General features: G+C 51.7%; 1 protein-coding gene across 7 annotated transcripts in view; it reads right to left on the reverse strand.

Annotated features, from left to right (window-relative positions):
- Positions 1-463: 463 nt before the first annotated feature.
- TNIP1 (TNFAIP3 interacting protein 1) overlaps positions 464-19,625 on the reverse strand; it is a 50,991-nt gene continuing 31,829 nt past the window's right edge. For 6 of the 7 annotated variants that reach the window (XM_042250996.1, XM_042250995.1, XM_042250994.1 and 3 more), the window contains 12 exons: positions 18,512-18,606; positions 16,886-17,006; positions 13,003-13,092; positions 11,297-11,362; positions 10,992-11,123; positions 8,482-8,610; positions 5,985-6,113; positions 4,498-4,623; positions 3,897-3,962; positions 3,054-3,245; positions 2,170-2,260; positions 464-960 (listed from right to left, as the gene is read on the reverse strand). In XM_042250996.1, the coding sequence (XP_042106930.1) occupies positions 926-960; positions 2,170-2,260; positions 3,054-3,245; positions 3,897-3,962; positions 4,498-4,623; positions 5,985-6,113; positions 8,482-8,610; positions 10,992-11,123; positions 11,297-11,362; positions 13,003-13,092; positions 16,886-17,006; positions 18,512-18,606 (1,272 nt within the window). In that variant the 3' untranslated portion in view covers positions 464-925. Of the gene's footprint in view, positions 961-2,169; positions 2,261-3,053; positions 3,246-3,896; positions 3,963-4,497; positions 4,624-5,984; positions 6,114-8,481; positions 8,611-10,991; positions 11,124-11,296; positions 11,363-13,002; positions 13,093-16,885; positions 17,007-18,511; positions 18,607-19,625 lie in introns of those variants that run through there. The other variant, XM_027970421.3, reaches the window with a different exon arrangement.

Consider the following 19,625-nt stretch of genomic DNA (forward strand, 5'->3'; position numbering starts at 1 on the left):
GAGGGCTCCAGGGCCTTGCTTTTTGGTTTCCACCTAGGCCCGCTCTGCTTCCTCACTCAGCATTTGGAGTCTATAAAACCAGCTCACATCTACTGTCACCCCACAGTTCTCTCTAAGGCAGCTAGCACTGAGATGAGGTGTTCCATTTGACAGATGAGGAAACTAAGGCTCACAGAAGGGCCAGGCGTTGCCCAATGTCTCCTGACAAGTGAGGGGCAGGACTGGAGTGTAACCTCAGGCCGCCTGGCCCCCAGCCCCTGGATGCTCCACCCTCACAGAAGCTCTGAGCAGGATCCCAGGGGATGCCTGCCAGGAGTAATGGTGGTGCTCTTATGGGGGTGGATGGGGGGGTGCGTCTGGGAAGAAAAGGGCACAGAGGGAAGAGGGGCCAGGAAAGAAGCACACTAGTTGACAAGGAGGAGCACATTAGCCAGGGCATAAAAGAAATCTGGTCACAAAATGCTCATCTCTAGCTTGGATTTATGTCCAAGATTTGTGCAAACAGCTGTCCAGGGATCAAGAACCACCCCAGTCCAGGCCTCCACACCACAAGGCTCCAGCTGAGGGCCTGGTGGCTCCAGGCTGGGGCCACTCGGCTGATGAAGGTCTCTCGACTGGAGATTGGCATCCGCCAGCAGTGTCCACAGAGGACAGCAGGTCCAGGCTGACGGCCCCTCTCTCCACTCAGGGGCACAATAGTAGGCTTTTCCCAGTCACTCCAAAGGAGAGGCCCAGATGGACGCCTTCTGGATGGAGCCTCTCCAGTCTGCAGACCGTCCAGGTTGGGGCCAGGGCCCAAGCTGGCCATCCATCTCAGCCTCCGGAGTGGCTGCAGCTCTGGCCACACAGAGCCTGTGGCCTCTAGCTTGCCAGTAATCTGAAGTCAGCTGGCTCTGTGAGACGAAGGTGGAGCAGGGGACTGGTTTCACTGAGGTCCTTCACGGTCATTTTTGGTGGACTCTAAATAAACAAATTTAGGATTTAAAGATGAGGTAGTACAGTAGCTTTCAAAGTCCTATGGAAATGAATACAGTAAGAGTGGGGAAAAAAACCAGGGCTGCTGGGTGTTTGTTAATGAGTGCCAGGCCCTGGTCGAAGAACCTTAGGTACGTCATTCAATCCTTGCCCAAACCTAGGAAGCAGGCAGATTATTACTTTATGGGGGAGAGAAATGGGGCACAGGGGAGTTTTTAAAAACTTGCTCAAGGTCCCAGGTCTAGGAAGTGTTGGCACCTAGTCAGTCCGGTTCCAGATCCCAGAAATGGAGTAGTTCTGGGAGAAGGGACAGTCCTGCCTGTTTGGCCACCCTCTGCACTCATCAAAGCAGACTCCTATGGCTCCACAGAACCCCTAGGGCTCCACGGGGAGACATGAGAAAGTGCCTGACCAGCTCAACGCCTCCTCCTCCCAACCACGAGATCCTCCAAACCACACCCCCTCCGAGTTGCCCTGCAGCCTCTGCCCACACTATTGCAGAGGGGCCCTCGACCACCAGGCATGGCAGGCTTCATTTCTGCACAACTGCAACCTTTAGAAAACTCCTCTTTTTGCTGAGACAGACTTGGCCTCCACATGGCTCCCACTAGTTGCAATTCTGTTTCCAGAAGCCCCCACAGGCAAGGCCCCATAAAAGCCTCACAGAAAGCAAGGGAGAGACTAAGGGCCCAGAGTGCTTTCACAACCAGCAAACAGACCATTTTAAAATGTCCAAGGCCTGCAGGCTATCCTTAGGATAAAGACCAGCCGTCCTGCTGGGGCTTACAAGGCCCTTGTGGTGCGACCTACCAACCTCCCTGACCTTGCCTTGTCTGCCTCCCTTCTCCGTCTTGTTCCTGGCTCCAGCCAAGCCAGACTTCTGTCGATCCTCAAGTCAGCCATAGTTCTTCACTCCCTCCCACCAAGACCTTTGCACTGGTCTTGGCCTCCTCCCCAGCATCTTACACAGAGCATGGCACTTAGAACATTAAACTATAATCAGCGGAAGGAATGGTTTCAACTCCTTCATGATGCAGTCACCACCCCTTTCTTCTCAACACTATTTGAGAAACCTGCACCTCTCCTCCACTGAGATCAGAAGGTAGCAAGACTGCCCCCAAATTGGGACAATCCTGGCAGATTAAAAAACTATCTTTTTATAAACCAAGGCCCATTACCAGGGGTCACACTCACCTGGTTCTGTAGGCCTGGCCGTAGGTAAGTCCATCACTTGGGAGCTCTGATTACGTACCCCTCCAAAGGGCATCCGCCAGGTGTATTCTGGCTGCAACAAAACTGGTGTTTAGTAATCAATAACCATAGTCGCAGCTACTGTGCCAGAACAGTACTAAGTTCATATTAATCAACTATAACTGAATCCTTACAACAACCCAGGTTACCAACCCCACTTTACAGGTTGGCAAACTGAGGCTCAAATGGGGTGGAGTAACTTGTCAAAGGTCATCCAGCTTGGCAAGTGGTCAAGCTTTGATTTGAATCCAAGGCGCTATAGTCGCACAGTACACTCCAGGGTTTAAAGATGCATGTAAGGAATGGTTATGTGGGAGAAGATGGGGGAGAAGCGGATGGGATGGGGGGCAGCTGGCACTGACCAGGTTGAGAGATGCCTGAGGGGCTGTGGCAGGGGCACTGAAGAGAATGAGAAAGGGGTCAGAAACTCTGGAGACAGAATGATAAGGAGAAAAAGGGAGGAAAACAGAAAAAGGAAACTGAGAAGGAAAAGAGAAGAAAAAGCAAAGGGAGAGAATGCATGGTGAAGACTTTATACCTGGTGACATGAGGAGGTCACGAAAAAGGTCAAACTCCTGGCCTGGCTGGCCGGAGAGAGCCCTCCTGCTGGCCCTGCTCCCTTACCCAGCCTTTTCTGTCCCATACCAGGGCCCTTGAGCAGCCCTGAGCTGGAATGTCCTGCCCCGGGGATGGCAGGCTGCACACCAGTCTGTTCCCAAGGGGCCAAGGATGCAGCTTCTGACCCTCTCCGTTGACCTTGCCCTTGGCATGTGTCTGGCTGGCCTGTGTGTGTGTGTCATGGAGTGAGGGAGGGGGCATGGACTCACCAGACGGAAGAGGCGTGAGTTGGGAAGTGGGGGCGGGTGCTCCATGGCCGTGGGGGGTGGGGGGTAGCGGATCTGGGACCAGTCCTCAAAGCCGGGGTGCGGCCCAATGGGGGGCATGGGCGGGTAGGCGTAGGGGCAGGCCCCGCAGAGGTGCTCCGGGTGGGGCTCCAGGTGGTAGCGGTCTGCCGAGGTCTGCAAGAAAGGTGGCATCTGGCTCTGGTCTGTGACAGGCTGCATGGGCCACCCCAGTGACATTCATCCCGTCTCCCATTCTCCTCTTAGAGTCTCAGTTCTCCGAAGGCTGGCATGTGGCCATGGAAGGCTGCACACGGGCCCAGAATACCAACCATGAGGACAGCTGGTGTGCCCTGGGCACTGGTTCTTTACCATGTACTGTTCTAAATGCTCCAACTGCGCTTTTTGTTTTGTCTGTAAAGCACTTAGCATCACACCTTGAATAAAGGGACAGAGGGCCTGACGTGTAGTCGAGCTCATAATTCATTCTGTCATCTGCTGGGCGTGTGTGTGCTCGGTCACTCAATCGTGTCCGACTCTTTGTGACCCCGTGGACTGTGGCCCAGGCTCCTCTGTCCATGGAATTTTCCAGGCAAGAATACTGGATCAGGTTGCCATTTCCTTCTCCAGGGGATCTTCCCGACCCATGGATCGAACCTGAGCCTCTTGTGTCTCCTGCACTGGCAGCCGGATTCTTCCCCGCTGTGCCACCTGGGGCCTCACTAGTTAGCTGGACGCCTGAGCAACCAGTGCCTCCGGCGTCAGACTGCAGCTCCCTGGAGGAGGTAAAATGCGGTAGGGGCTGCCTCCTCCCTCAAGCCGCCTCACCTTTGCTTTCCTCTTCTGCTGCCTCAGGGCATCTTTCGCCTTTTCCTCATCTTTGAAGGCTTTTAGCTGAGAGAGAGAGGGAGGGAGAGAAGTCTGTCAGCAGAGGCGCTTCCTGGCCAGGCCTGGGTCCCGGGCCTAAGCAGGGTGGACTGGCCAACGCACGAGGCCGCCACTCTGGGCTGTCCTGCCTGGCCCAGCGGTGGGAAAGGGCCCTGGGGGGCAGAACACGGCCCAGGCCAGGGACTGCGGGTAAGGCCCGCTCACCATGGGCAGTCTGAACACAGGTCAGGACGGCTGCAGGAGCCTCACTGACGCCGTGCTTCAGCATTCATACCTGTTAGCTTCAGTGTGGGAAAGAGCGGATGGCTCAGAGCTAATTCCTAATTATGCTCTTTAAAGGCATCAAAACCGATTGTGGAAAGTCAGGGCTAGGAGAAGTAGAGAAGGGAGAGGACGCTCTGAGGGCCACAGAAATGTATCAGCAGAGCTGGAAGGAGAATCGGTGAGTGTCCTGCCAGCCAGCGTCACCAGGGCCCTCCAACCCATGTGCCCTCCCCCTGGGCACAGCCAGCTGCCCACTCCTGGGTCCTGCTCTTCTCACCTGGGCGTGGGACAGGGTGACCTGGGCTTGCAGTTTCTCCACCTGCTTCTTCAGCTCTTCCTTCTCTTCATTCATGCGCTCCCGGTCGCTACGCTCCCTCTGGAAGTCCTCCTCAAAGATCTTCACCTAAAGGGGAGGTGGAGGGGAAGGGAGAAGGGGGTGAGGGAGGAGGGACAGCTCTGAGTGGGGGCTCAGACCTGCTCAGACCCAGAATCCTGGGCCTCTGATAGGAGTCAGACAGCAGAACTGGTTTTACCCTGTCTTGAAAAATGCCCATGGGGAGAGGAATAGGTGTACCTCTGGCCCCAACCCCAACTACAAACAGAGTAGTTCTGGGTCCCTTGATCTTATATTTTGGGCTTCAACCTAGGGCTTTATTGGAAAAAAGGATCCATGGCTAAAAAACACAAAACTGGTCAACAGCCATCAAAACTAGTCCCATTCTTCCATTCTGCCAAGACCCACAGAGAGGCGGAGGCCACAGAAACAGTCTGAGTGGAGGACTGGAGTTCAGGCCTCCTGGTGCCAAGAGCAGGGGGCCTACAAAACTCTGCCTGAGGCTCTGGGGTGGGGGCTGGTGCCCTGGCAGGGAAGGGGCGGGCAGGGCCCTGTCTGCAGATTCACATCCTCACTGCAGATCAGTGAGAAGCTGACCAGGCTCGGGACGATTTAGAAGGATCCGAAACACGGCAGCAAATAGCACAGAAGCACGTGCGAGAACCAAAGCCTTCTCAACTTTCTTCACTCCTCTGTGCCGCTCAGCGAGAAGGTCTGCATTCTATGCTACTGTTTAAGCACCTCTTTAGTATTTAATTTCCCTTGAATAAAGGGACAGAGGACTCAAGCACAAAGCCATGATCAGGCAGAAGTATCTAGCTAGACTTTAACAACACAGTTTTGCCTTTACTGTATTTATTGCTTATAGTTACTTTCTAATTATGACAAATAATAAACGGTTTTCCCATTTGCAGGAGAAATCTAAAGTTCCATTTTAAGTATATTTATTGAGTTTATTTAAACGTATAGATAACTAATAAGGATCTACTAAACAGCACAGGGAACTCTACGTAATACTACACAATGACCTATATGGGAAAAGAGCCTAAAAAAGAGTGGGTATATGTATATGTATAACTGATTCACTTTTCTGTACAACAGAAATTAACAGGACATAGTAAATCAAATACACTCCAGTAGCAGTTCATTTTTAAAACATAAATTTAAAAAATTTTGCTTTCGAAATATTAGGGAAATAATAGCAGAACTGGGGCATAGAAATGTTTAAAACATGACAGTGGTAGAGGAATGACCTAGATAGGGATATCCTGCCAGCAAGGATAAACCTATACCAGACAGGAGTCCTGGCCGATGGCCAGACAGTGGACTGCAGATTACAGCTTGCGTGACTCAAGGTCCGTCCTAGGCCCTCAGGGTTGCTCCAACTCCCACTGGGCACCACCTACCTAACCCGTTCCCCTCAAACTCACCTGCTGTTTCAGCAATTCGTTCTGCGTGAGCAGCTCCTGTTTCCTTAGCAGGCCTCCAGCTCCTTCTGGGCTCCCGAATGCTGTTGGAGAGGACGGGGATGCCTGAATGCTCAGTGCTTCCTCCAGGGCCTAGAATCAGGAAGAAAGGAGATGGGCCTGTCAGCAGAAGCCCTGGGAAGTCAGGTCCCATTGAAAGGGTCAGGCCCACTGAAAGACCCCAATCATAATAAGGATAATAATAATAACCACCACTATTTAATAAATGCCATCTTATAGATGAACACTATATACACATCATTTTACTAAATCCTCTCCATTGTCCTATGAAGAAAAACTATGACCTTCACTCATTTCATGGATGTGAAAACTGAGGTTCAGAGACCTGAAGGGATTTGTCCAAAGTCAGACAGCTAGTAAGTGGCAAAGCAGGTATTCAAGGCCAGTATGTGCTCTTAACCAGCAGCCTAAACTGTGGTCTTTATGTAGAAGGGAGAAATCTCCCTTTCCCTGAGGATAAGTGGCTCAATTCTTAGCACCCAGACCTAGAAAGAATACGAAGTCCTTTGGAGGCAGAAGCTATATCTCCTGGACCTGCCCAGAGATTCTCCAGCTTCCATAACCCATTCCCACCAAGCCAACCCTTCCATCCCCAGATCTTCTGTAGTTAGATTAGCCTGGATTTTCATTTTGATGTAATTAATTTTTACCTTTCCAACCCTGAAAATGGGCTGAAACATCACCAAATAATATTTTGAGAGTTTTTGTAAAAGCTCTGTTTTACTACCTTCACGGAATACTTTTCCTTGCATAAACTGTGTGCTCACGTTCTCTTGAAAGTTATTCATTAACCGGTTTTCTCCTTGCACCCTGTTAACATGTTGCTTGAGAACTCTGGAACACCCCTCAAGACTGGCCATCCTCATCACCACCTGGGCGGCAGGGCCTCTGCTGGCCCTGTGACAGCACTGCTCACAGTGCCTCCCTGGACCCTGGGGAAACCTTGCCCAGCTCGGACTCAGGCCCCTCCTTGTCTCCTGGACTCCCCCAGAAACAAGAGGAGACTGCCGAGCCGAGAGTGAATTCAAGGGGCTTTCCTGGTCCAGCAGCTAAGACTCCAAGCTCCCAATGCAGGGGGCCTGGGTTTGATCCCTAGTCAGGAAACTAGATCCCACATGCTGCAACTCAGAGTTCATATGCCACAACTACAGATCCCACATGCTGCAACTGAGACATGGTACAGGCAAGGAAAGTCAAATTGATGCACATATATTTAAAGCGTAAATTCAGAATGCTCGAGGGAAGGCTATGACTGCACCTCCCCCTCCATCTGTCCCATTTTTCTGATGAGCAGACTGAGGTCCAGGGACAGGGAGAGCCTTGTGTTAGTCATCCTTACAAGTTTCTGTCCCCAGCTACAGCACAGAAACCTGGAGGGCAGTGATCCTGCCTGGGTCATCTCTACAACCAGCAGTACATAGAACATTCTGCCTGGATTTAGAGCCCCAAGTCCCCTAGCTTGGGATAGATCATTCTTTTCAATGAGAACAAGTCCCAAAGCCCCACACTTGGCATCATCAATTGCTTATCCAACACCAAAACCAAGCAGAGTCACCCCAGCAGGGCTGGGACCCAGTGAATACAAACCCACAACAGAGTCTGCTGTGAGCAGAAAGAGCAGGCAGGCAGAAGAGGAAGAAAATCTGAGCCTTCAAGAAAGTTTCCTTTCAAAGCCTCTCCATCAGCTCACTCCTTTAACCCTTGCACTAGAAGTTGGGCAGGGCTAGCATGATTCCAGCCAGGGTTCAGGTGGCAAAACTGAGACCCGGATAGGTTACAGGGGCTATAACTGGGACTAGAACCATCCCCTAGCCCAGCCCACTGGCCCTCACATTGGCTCAGAGCAGAGGGATCTCTACCTGGGCTCCCCTAGCCCTAGCCCATCCCTGCCCTGGGCCATGTCTCCCTGGATCCCCCTTCTCGAGGGTAGGAACTCAGGCCAAAGCTCATCCACTCCCTTCAGTTTTTCCTGAACACATGCTTGGTGCCAGGCGCCGGGGGTATGTGCCCTGGTGAAGACGCACACCTTCCAACATTGGATGGGAGGGTGGCTGTCAGTAAGTAATCACAAGAAAATGCCAGAAGGGTTTGAAAGAAGCTGCTGGTGCTTTAGCTATAGAACAGGGAAACTCGAAGGAGACTCGGGAAGGCCTTCCTGGGAAGCGGTGTTAGAGCTAAACCTGAACGATGAGTGGGTGGCACTGCGTGAGCAGACAGCACATCCCAGGGCCTGCCCAGCTCATCTGGCCGGGCACTCAGCATGCGGGGAGCAGGGCAGAGGCAGTAGAAACCCTGCGGCAGCACCCAGGCCCTCAGCACCCTTACCCTGACCCAGGAGTCACCCCTCCTGAGCTGAGGGTTGAGGGTACCAGCCATGGGGTGGGCTCTGCAGCAGGGCTCTGGGAAGCCCTGCCCACCCCCAGACCTTAGCTGCACCCACCTTGTTGAGCCGCTGGATCTCCTTTTCCTGGTACTCCCGCTGCCGGGTGAGTGGGCTCAGCTGGTCCTGCAGATACTTGACCTTCTGGCGCAGCTCCTTGGCCTCTGCTGTCAGATGTTCCCTGTCGGTCTGCAGGGGACACAGGGCTGGTGAGCAGGGAGCCTCTGCAGGAGGCCTGGACCCCCTGACCGCCTGCCTTGTCCCCGGGTGACTGCACCTCCCTCCCTCGCTCTTACTCTACAGCCCCACGATGCTCATGCACAAGGCCCTGTGCAAGGCACCCCCGTGAGAGCAGTCATGTCCACATGGTCCTGTGCAAGGCACCCCCGTGAGAGCAGTCATGTCCACATGGTCCTGTGCAAGGCACCCCCGTGAGAGCAGTCATGTCCACATGGTCCTGTCCTCAAGGACAGGGCAGCCCAGTTGAGTGGAAGGCCCCGGGTTCCATCACCACCTTCTCCAACAGCAAGGTGAGCCCTCGGGCACTGACACAGCCTTCTCTGGTCTAAGCTCATCTATCCACCATGGATAAGGGGTTCATAACAGGGTCACAGGTGGGCTGCAGGAGATCCGTAAGCCCCCACACTGAGTGCAAAATTTTAACTGCAGTTTATAGAGAGAAAAGCCACAGTTTCTACCAGGCTCACACAGGGTCTTCTACAATACACAGAAAGTGATGTGATTGACAGTCTCCAAAGGACCTCTCAGCTCTTACAGTCTCTAAGTCTAGCGGAGAAAAGACCTTCAAAGAGATAAACACAGCATGAGGCGGAAAGGGGTCCTCCACAGAGAAATAAAGTTCTGTGAGGTTAAAGAAAGCACACTCCTGCCGAAAAGAAACCGGGGAAGGCTTTAAGGTGGAAGCCCTGCTTCCATACATACTATGGAACAATCCAGGTTCTTTACCACAGTCACAGCTGGAAAGGCCCTCAGAGATGCCCCTATAAAGGGGCATCAAGTCCTAGCCCCTTTATAGGACTATCCCGAGGTGACTTACCCAAGACTACACGGTGAGCTAGAGCTAGACAAGAATCCAGGTCTCCTAACTCTGGTGCTCTTTGTCCCCTTGCAAGGCAAGGGGAGGGTTTAAAATAGAAGAGGGCAGGATGGTGCAAAGGCCAGGCATACCCACATGAAACTATTTCTGTGTGTTTATGTGTGCTGGAGGCCTGGAAAAATACATCCAAATGGAAACAGTGATGACCACTGGGAAGGGCCTGGAATAGGGGGTGGGGTGGTAAGGAGAGATGGTCTGGGGAAACTCCCAACTGTAACTGTTGTGTGAACATGTCAATATTCTACAAACTAGCTGGTGAGATGCTTTCAGCTGGCGATGACAGAGAACAGCCTTGGCTGGATCTTGTGGGAATTGTTACAGGCTCCCGTGTAAGAGGCTATGGGTCCACATGGCCTCTATGGCCCCGTGTCCCTATCCACAGGGCCACAGAAGCTTTGTTCTGAAAATTCCACCTTTCCCCCAGCTGACTGAGAAGAGCGTCAGATACCAGGAACCTAGCCCACCCACTGACGGGAGCCAGGGCCAGGCTGCCTGCCCCAGCTGTGACTGTGCTCTCACAAGAAAACACTGGCAGTGTCCTCCGTAACACACATCCCCAGGGACGGGGCAGTCACCAGGGCAGGCTGACTGCTCGGAGAAGGCCCCTGCTGACGGGAGGGAACTCTGAAATGCGTACCATGTTGGAAATGGCCATTTCTGAGTCAGGCAAAAGCAGCCTCTGCCTAGTTCTCATGAAGGTGAAAACATGGTGGTATAAAATCTCCAGGGAGCCTGGGGGTCAAATGGCCTTTCCTCCTGAAGATGCCCCAGGATCAGGGCCTTGGCTGGTGTCAGTCACACACACACTGGTCAGATGCTCCTTCTTCAGGGGACCTGTTCCTGCTCCCCTCCACACACAGCCTGAATGGATCTGATCTCCCTTCATGTTCTCTCCCTGCACCTGCTGTGTTGTGTTAACACACGTCTACTCATTTACTTCTGTAATTAGGTGTTCTATGTCTCTTCCCCCGGGGCGGGGTTGGCCGTTCACTGCTGACTGTGTACCCAGCGCTGTGCCTGGTGCACCGCTGTTGGACAGTGACCGGATGAAGGACTAAAGGAGGCTCTAATGCTGGAGCCCCTCCCCGGCAACAGCCACCACCACTGGGCAGGTTCCACAGTACCCACCCCATCAGGTGTACTAGAGCAGGCCTGGGGAATCTTTTCACATTTTGTGCTTCCCTGTACAGTTCCCTAGGCCATGAGACTTTAACAAAAAGCTCTCCCTATGAAAAAAGAAAAAAATGAGAAACATACCTAGTCCAATCTCGATTTTCAGGTGGGAAACTGAGGGAGAGCTCAGGAAAGCGCTTTTGCCTCAGGCCACACAGCCCTTGAGTACCGGAGTCAGAGAGGGAGCCGGGTCTCCCGACTCCCACCCCCAGCTCCTGGCGATGGCGAGAGGAGAGCAGGCCTCTGGAGCTGAGTTTGCGAGACCTACAGTCATACTTGCCTCCTCCATTTCTATCTTGGACTTGGCCAGGAGCAGCTTGCGGTCAAAGTCGCGCTGCTTCTGCTCCCGCTCGGCCTCCAGGTCGGTCACCTGCTTCTGCAGGTCTGCCAGCTTCTGTCGCAGCTCCGTGATCTGGGAGCAGAGGCAGAGAGAGGGAGCGTGTGAGGGCCGGGGTGGACACCCACAGTCCAACGCTGCAGCGAGAGAAGCCGCACGCACGCACGCACGCACGGCGCCGAGGATGCCCTGAGAGCCTAGCGGAGAAGCAGGGGCGCGGCCTGGAGTTCCCATCACCCTCACAATACCTTCTGCTCGTACTGTTGTTTCATGGACCGGAAATGCTGGTCCCATTGCTTGTTCACTTCCAGCAGCTGCGGGGGAGAGACTGGGGTTAGCAGGAGACAAGCAGAGGAGGACCAAAGAGAGCCAACGCCGCCGCCACCAGCTTCATAGGTGCATCGTGCAGCATGTGTGGGTGGTGGGTCCACACGCTGCCTTGATCCCGAGCTTCTCACAACCTTTCCTCAAAGTGAGTCAGCTTTATCAACTGCCACATTTTACCCTCGCCAGGAAAGCAAGACTAACACCAAGACACAGAAACAGTACATAATTCTGGTATAGAATTATGGGACCCACACCCATGCAGGGGGCAATTCGGGACTATGTATTAACTTCAAGTTCTCTTTAACCAAATAATTCCACTCTGAAAGATGCAGCCAAAAGAAGCACTTGCACAAGTGTGTAAAAAATATGTGTATTAGTGATCATCTCAATAACGTTTATATTGCAAAAAAAAGGATCGAGGCAAACCTGAGCATCAGAAGTAGGTTAAGGAAATGACAGCATTAAACAGAAACTGGAGCACTGCACAGCTACTCAGAAAGCTGGGCGCCTGATACATCGCCTGTGTTCTGAGATGACACTAATTACTTGCCATAATTTTGATATATCAACAATTCTTCCGTGAAGGAAAACAATCCAACATTGTTAAATTAATAAAACAATGGAAAGGGCATCCTTTCCAATTCCAAAAGCATTAAAATATGATAAAAAGTACTCAGAATTAAAGAATCACAGAGTATGCTTTTATATATAAATATAATAAATACCCTCAAAGATATAGCCAATTTTAAGAAAGGAAAAAAGCAATCTGCAATGTGGTATTTTGACATCGGTTTTACAAACATCATACATTAGTAAGTATACAGACAAAATTCAGGAATATGCAAAGAACTGTTCTAAACTGTGGTCATTTCCAGGAGGTGAGACGCTCCATCTTTTCATAATGAGTATTTTTTAATATTATCTTTGTAATAAAATATATATATATACCTTACAGCAATACAGAAAGAAAACTGAATATGCACCTAAACAAAAGACCAGTGGAGCCTAACTTTCAAATGTGCTGGAGGATGAGGGAGGGCAGAGAGGCCCAGGGATTGGACAAGAACCTGAGCTGCGTGGAGAGGAGCGGCTCAGTCAGTGGAGAAGATTAGGCTCCCACCTCTGGTCCAGAAACATCAGGGATGGAATACGCATGAGACACGAGGGAAGAGCCTCAATTTCTGGAGACTCTCGGCTGATTGGGAGCAGTGCTACAAGCAGGTGAGGGGTCTCTCCTTCTGTGACAGACCCTTCCTGAACCAGCTGTGTGGTGACAGGTGACAGGCTCCCCATTGCTGATGCTGCACTTGCCTCCTATCACCACCTCTTGTCACCACTCAGGGTTCACCATGGGAGCCTTTCTAAACTAAACCCCCCTCAACAGTGATGGGCCACGCCCTGAAGGCCATGTCCTCAGAGTGACTCCTATGGGCAGGGGGACTGATCAGGAGACAAGAGCCCAGGGCAAGGCAGCGTGCCTCATCCTTGGCAGATGGTTCAGTGGCCACCATGACAGCTCATCACAGAGACCAGTCAGAGCCAGGGGCCAGGAAGGACCTTTGTGCTGCAGGCCCCGGAAGTGGGGAAGGATCCTCCCTGGCCCCCAGCACCCCCTCCAGCCACCTACCTCTGTGCGCTGCTGCTCCAGCATCCTCACCTTCTTCTCAGCCGCACCCAGGGGCCCCACCTCTGGGGTTTTACTTGCCGTCACACCAGCCTGCGGAGGAACACAGAGGTGCCTGCAGCAGAGCCTCAAACAGCCCTTCTCTCGCCCACTCGGGGCTCCTCCAAGGCTACTCACCCCCGAGACCCAGGCCCCTGTCTCCTGCCTCTCTACCCTCTCACCCACCAGTCCCAGCCATAACTGAGCCTCTTACGTCCACACAGACCATCATTCCGCTTCCCTGATCCTCAGTGGCTCCGAGGCCCCCTCCCCATAGACGCTTCTTTCCCTGTTCAGGCTCTATCTCTATGGCACTGCCAGCTGCCCTCCCTTCCTCCACGCATCAGCCAAAAGTCCTCTGAAGGCAAGAGTTAACTATTTTTTAAAATACTTTATAAAGTGTTTATTTTTTAAATGTTTTATTAAAAAATATACAAATAAAGACATGTGTGCATGTGTGATCAGCACATGTACTTCGTTGCTCTGGCCTCTGAGAGGGCCTAAAGCGGCATCACTCAGGTAACAATGAGCACAGATCTTGGTTTCTAAATGGCACTCTCCAACAAAAAGAAACAGGGCTCCTTGGAGAAGTGGTTAATTTCATGGCTGGGGCAGAGAAAATATAAGGTGAGTATGGAGCAACTTGTGACACTACAGAAAGTAAGGAAGTGTTCAATCATCACCATCAGAAGAAAGGCAGGTCAAATGAGCACAGGAGGCAACTTGAAAGAACTTCCTATGACCACAGCAGGAAGAATCTGAACAAGAAAATAAATCACGACGGTGCTGGGTTATAAGCCAAAGGATAAAATATCCCTGAGTCCATATTAATAGGAACAGATGAATAAAAAAATAAATGGGGGAGAAGGGACAAGAAGAATTCCAATTAGTAAACAGAGAAGGAATGAGGGAAATCCAAAATCACCATTAGAAGGCTGTAGTTATAATCATGGCAGTCAAGAGCTGCCCGTGTTTGCTGAAATAAGTATAAAGAGACACAGCACATCTGCAGTCTCAAGTATATCCTCGAAAATAAATATTAATTATAAAAGAAAAATTAGTCCCTTTATTATGGAGAAACCTGACAGACAGACCATTAGCCAAATGATCAAGATTGGGTGTAAATGGACACACTGACGTCTCATACCCTTGACGTGTTACAAGATGTCACTCCTGTGGTCTTCTTGCCCAAATCAACAATATCAATCTAATTATAAGAAAACACCAGAGGAACCCAAATTGAGGGACATTCTACAATATAGCTGAAAGCCTCAAGAATCACTGGAGCTGACACGGGCAGAGGGGACTAAAGAAACGGTACAACCAGATGCAACGTGGGACCCTGGATTTAATCCTGGCACAGAAAAGGGGCACGAATGAGAGACAGGGGAAATCCGAACCAAGTCTGCAGTTTAGTTAATAGTATTGTGGCAATGGTCATTTCCTGGTGTTGGTCATTGAACCACGGTCACGCAAGACGTCAAGGCGACTGGCAGATGGGCACTCTCTGCACTATTCACTACTCTTCTGCACATCTACAGTTATACCAAAATAAAACGTTTAAGAAAATGTTTTTTAAATATGAAGCATTGAGGTGAAAGAACAGGAGGATGTCATCAACTCAGAAACTGAACAGCAAAAAACAGGAAAGAAAAGAAACCGAACAGCAGTTCTACCTCTAGGGCCCTGCATGATGTAGGCCAAGGTCCACACTCTCAGTACAAGATCAAACAGGACAGGCCCAACCTCTGACATCCTGTAGGCCTGACAGCATTTGTCCTGGAGTCACTGTCCACATTCTCTCCGTTCCTTGCCTTTCCACTCGCCTCATCACTCTCACACACACACACACACGCACGCACGCACGCACACACGCGCGCGCACACACACACACACACACTCCCCTGTGACTTGACAGGGTTGGGCCTGCATAAGCTTGTGAGGCTCAAGCGCCCCTGCAGGCTAAGGTCTGTAAGTACACCACAGAACCCAGAAGTAAAGAGAGAGGGCAAGGGGAGTCCTCCAGGGACGCCACCTCCATTAAGAAAAGTGAGCAATGGGCCTGCCCCTAGAAGCCTGATGCCTCCTGGAGGGGAGCTGTGCTTAATATTACTGGGGAAGGAGGAAGAGGGGGTTGCTCCTGGAGGTGCACCCTTAAGCTACACAGAGAATGACTGAGTGTGAATGAAAGTCGCTCCGTCATGTCCGACTCTTTGTGACCCCATGGACTGGACTCCAGGCCAGAATACTGTGTGCGTCCCCTTCTCCAGGGGATCTTCCCAACCCAGGGATCAAACCCAGGTCTCCAGCATTGCAGGCGGATTCTTTACTAGCTGAGCCACCAGGGAAGCCCCTGTCCACAGAGAAGAGAGACCAAATCTGTCATTAAAAGTAACAGTCAGTGTTCAGTTTACCATTTGCCAAGTGCTAAATCTATTTCACAGGCATCACATCACTGAACTCTCCAATCATCCTCTGAGGTGTTATTATCTCCATCTCACAGAGAAGGAAACGGGTCAGAAAGTTCATGTAACCTGTCCAAGGTGGCAGCATGGACAAGAGGTGGGTTGAGCCTGCATTTAACCCACATGTAACTGCAAGGCACAGGCTTCACCATCATCTGCAATGCAAGCCTCTTATGGGACCTTCCTCCCTGGCAAGGCAGTAAGAGCATCTGGCCTTTCTAGACACCAGTGATGTCAAGGGTTTGAAAAAGTGAAGAGGGCTGCCCATACACCACCGTGAATCCAGAGATCAGGAGAATCCATAAGGCACTTCCACAAGAGGGCAGACAAGGCAGGCCCTGATGTGAGGCATAAACAGAAGAGGAGAGGGGCTTCATGAGCTGTGAATCAGAAGGCCATTCATCAGCATGTCGGCCTGTTACCCCATGTCTGCCTGACAGCAGCAGGTGGATACAGGAATCTGGACAGTGTGATGTCACACGGCCTCTCCAAACCTCCTGCCATAAACAGCCATGGCAGTCTCATGGAGTACAGGTCCCTGCCCTGCCTCCCTGACGTGTAGAGAGGAAGTCCAAACCAAATAATGAACTGGCAAACCCTGGGTAAATTCTACCTTGTCACATAGTAATAAGGAATTAAGTTATTAGGATAATTATTGCTATTACACAAGTGTGGGGATTGTTAAAGACACTGATGGCTGTGCAGCCATTAAACCTCATTAGAGAAGAAAAATATGTCAGTAAAAAGCTGGTTCTCAGCTCTGCAGGAGGACACAGAACAGGCAAGGGGCCAGCCAGCTCCCATGCAGGAACTGGATGTGAGCCGGCACTGGGAGCAGCAGTGGGAAGAGGCGAGAGGGCCCAGGGCATTTGCAGGCCTTGCTGAGTCAGCCCACACCCTCTCCACATGTCAGAGGCTCTCGGAGCACAACCACAGGAGCTTAACACAGTCCCCTCGGGGGCTCTCTCAACCTAACATCCTAATTCCACTAGGAGCATCTGAGACATTAAACTGAGTCTGGGAGCCACCCTATAAGAGAGACTGACAGGGGAGATGCCCAGACAGCACAAATGACTCGACACCGCCTTTATGAGCAATGACTGAAGGAGCTGCAGCTATTCAGCCTGGAGAAGCTATGGGGACCCCACAGAACCACGGTCACAGCCCACAGGCTAAGCGTGTGTTCCAGGGAATGGGACGCTCCCTGTGGCTGGCAGCAGAATATGGGCTGAGAAGTGGAAGCTCCAGGGAGGTGGACTGTCAGAACAAACCAAGGAAATGCTGTCTAACAACCAGAACCTTCCAGCAGTGGGACTGGCTCACTGCCCTGGAGGCTGGGCACTGGCCATCAGGATCTGGGGAAGGAGTTTCTGACCACATACCTGCTGCAGTGCCGCCGCCCCCTTCTTGCCCGTGCCTTCCATCTTTGGTGAGCCTGGCCGCCCGGAGGCACCGTCTTTACTGCTGCTCATCAACAACTTCCTAAGTTCCAGGTTTTCCTCCCTGGGTTGGAGGCAAACAGAAAGGTCATACTGCCGGCCCCAGGTGGAGGAGACAGGGGTCTCAGACATCTTACTCGTCTGAATTGCAGCTGAGTCCTGGGGAGTAAGGGGAGTCCCTGAGATCTGCCCTCAGGTGGAACTACAAATGGTATCCTCACGCCACTCTGCATGACCTCTCTGGAATTCTCTGATCTTCACCAACAATCCATCCCCAACTATGGGATGTCTGTATACGTAAGATCTTCAGGATACATCCACACTGCATTAAATAACCCTGGATTGGGACGTCTTGGTGGTCCAGTGGTTTAAGACTCCAGGCTTCCACTGCGGGGTGCGGGCTTGATCCCTGGTCAGAGAACTTAAGATCCTCCATGCTGCATGGTGCAGCCAAATAAACAAATAACCCTGGATCACACTCTGAGAAAGTTCCACCCTTTCCAATTATCCTCAGACATCCTGCACGGGATAAGTCTCAGTTTGGTGCTCACAGGTCCTGAGCGCCTCTCTAGTGCTGGCAAGTGTCCCATGTTGACTGAGAAAGAGCAGCCTTCAAGGTCCAGAGCCTTCAGTGGGCAATTCGCCAGAATTAATCATCTTTCCATTTTTGCTGTTATTTATTGTTGGAGGCATCTTCTATTTATTCCAAGTAATGCTGTTTTCCAGTTACTCTAGTGTAAGTTTTATTTATAATAATCTTCAGTAAAAACATGATGCAAATTAAATTCTTAAGTAAATACTAAAGTAGGTGATAAAAGATACAAGACAAATGGTGATGTGGATTCACGTACGACTGAAACATGGATTTCTTCGTATTCTGTTTGCCAGCTGGGTTCCATGTGAAAATAGCCTCAGTTTCCTTCTGCAGGGTGAGGGGTTTGGCCCACGTGATCTCAAAGGGCTGAGCTCTGATGGTCAAGACCAGTGTTTCTCTGGGGTGAATCTGGACCCACTTATACTGTAACTACAGAAAACGTGCTTATGGGCCCACTGGAAAATGCAGACACCTAGGTCTCACCCAAGACCCACTGAATCAGAATCTCAGCACAGGAGAGAGGGTAGAGAGTGCAAACTTGCAATGCTTTTCCTGACCCTCGGCGATTCTGATGCACAGCTAAGTTTGGGACCAGGAGCCAGCCCAGAAGAGCATTCCCTGACAGCTCTCAGGAAACAGAGCAGGACAGGATGGTGACCAGCAGAGGGCAGCAAAGTCCAGAGCTCCATCTCCAACAGCCAGCAAGCTGTTGTTAACAGGCAGGTTGCCAAGGAAGGAGTGCACTTTCATCCAGACCTTCTGAAGCTCTGAAGGCACTTTATACACAAACACTCCTCACGGTATTAAATGGACCAGAGAGGAAATGCTTGAGGAGAAGGACCAAGAGACCTGACGCCCAAAGCAGAGCTGGGCACAGGGCTCGGTGCTCTCAACCGAGAAATCAGCGCCACACACCACTGCCCGCCTCTTGCCCCGCCGGCTCCTCACGCCTTCTCGGCGGAGCCTGGACTTACCGCAGCCTCTCAGCAGCCTGATCCCGCTGTTCCAGGCCCTTGTCCAGCTTGGACTTCAGGGCCTCGTTCTCTTTCCGAAGCTGCTCACAGAGCGTCTGCAAGGCAGAGAGAGGGAGATGAGGGCAAAGCAAGGGAAGGAGTGCACCCCAAATGCAGAATGATGCTGAGGTCGGGGGAGGCACTATAACCACACCACGTCCCAACATGATATCCCCATAGCATGGCCTCACCCAATTCCTCCTGGGACAGCAGGAGTCAAGCCAAAGTCCCACCCAGGCTCCTCTCGGCATCAGCTCCCTCAGGAGCCAGCCATAAGGAGGCCTGACCAAGAGCCAGCCACAGGGCCTTCTGGTCCTCCAAGGTCATCCCTCCTCCTCTGTTCCCACCGCCTAAAATGCTCTTCCACACCAGCTGTGCCCTGGCCGGCTTCTACTCCTGCTTCCGGTCTTGGCCTAAATGTCAAACCTCCTCCGAGAAGTCCTCCCTGACTGCCACATGCAGGTAAGCCAGGTCACCTCCATTATCCTCGCCCACATCCCCTGCTCTCACCCTCCTGGTACCTGTGACAATTACAGCTACAGAATCATCAGTGTCATTACCTTCTTTGTGTCCACCCACCCCATCCCTACTAGTCCACAAGCTTCTAGAAGGCTGGGATCCCCTCGCCACTCTCTCGTCCCCTGCAGGACCCCCACCTAGCCCAGGGTCCAGCACAGCTCAGCACTTAATCCCGCTGAAGGAACATAAAACCGAATGACTGAACTGCCAAATTAATGAAGGACCGTGAAGACCTGAGTCCTAAGAGGCCTAGAGCTTAGGCGATTTGCAGAATGAATGAGGCATCGGAGCGGGGGTGGTTGTGAGGTTGTCAGCTGGCAAGTGGGAAGACAGGGTATTGGGTCAAGACCTCACCAATTTCCAGTGTGGCTCAGGATTCCCTCACTTTTGAGGCACATTTCCTTCCCTTACAAAGTGGGAAGGAAACACTGCACCTCTCCTGCCTCCCTTACAGGGCTGCTATGAGGACCTACAAAACTGTGAGAACACAAGGGCCTCATCAGCTGCCAGGCCCTCTATAACCTTTGAGGATGCGTGTTTGAAGTGCCGTGAGGTG

This window comes from Ovis aries, chromosome 5, assembly GCF_016772045.2.
Source record: "Ovis aries strain OAR_USU_Benz2616 breed Rambouillet chromosome 5, ARS-UI_Ramb_v3.0, whole genome shotgun sequence".
NCBI classification, from domain to species: Eukaryota; Metazoa; Chordata; class Mammalia; order Artiodactyla; family Bovidae; genus Ovis; species Ovis aries.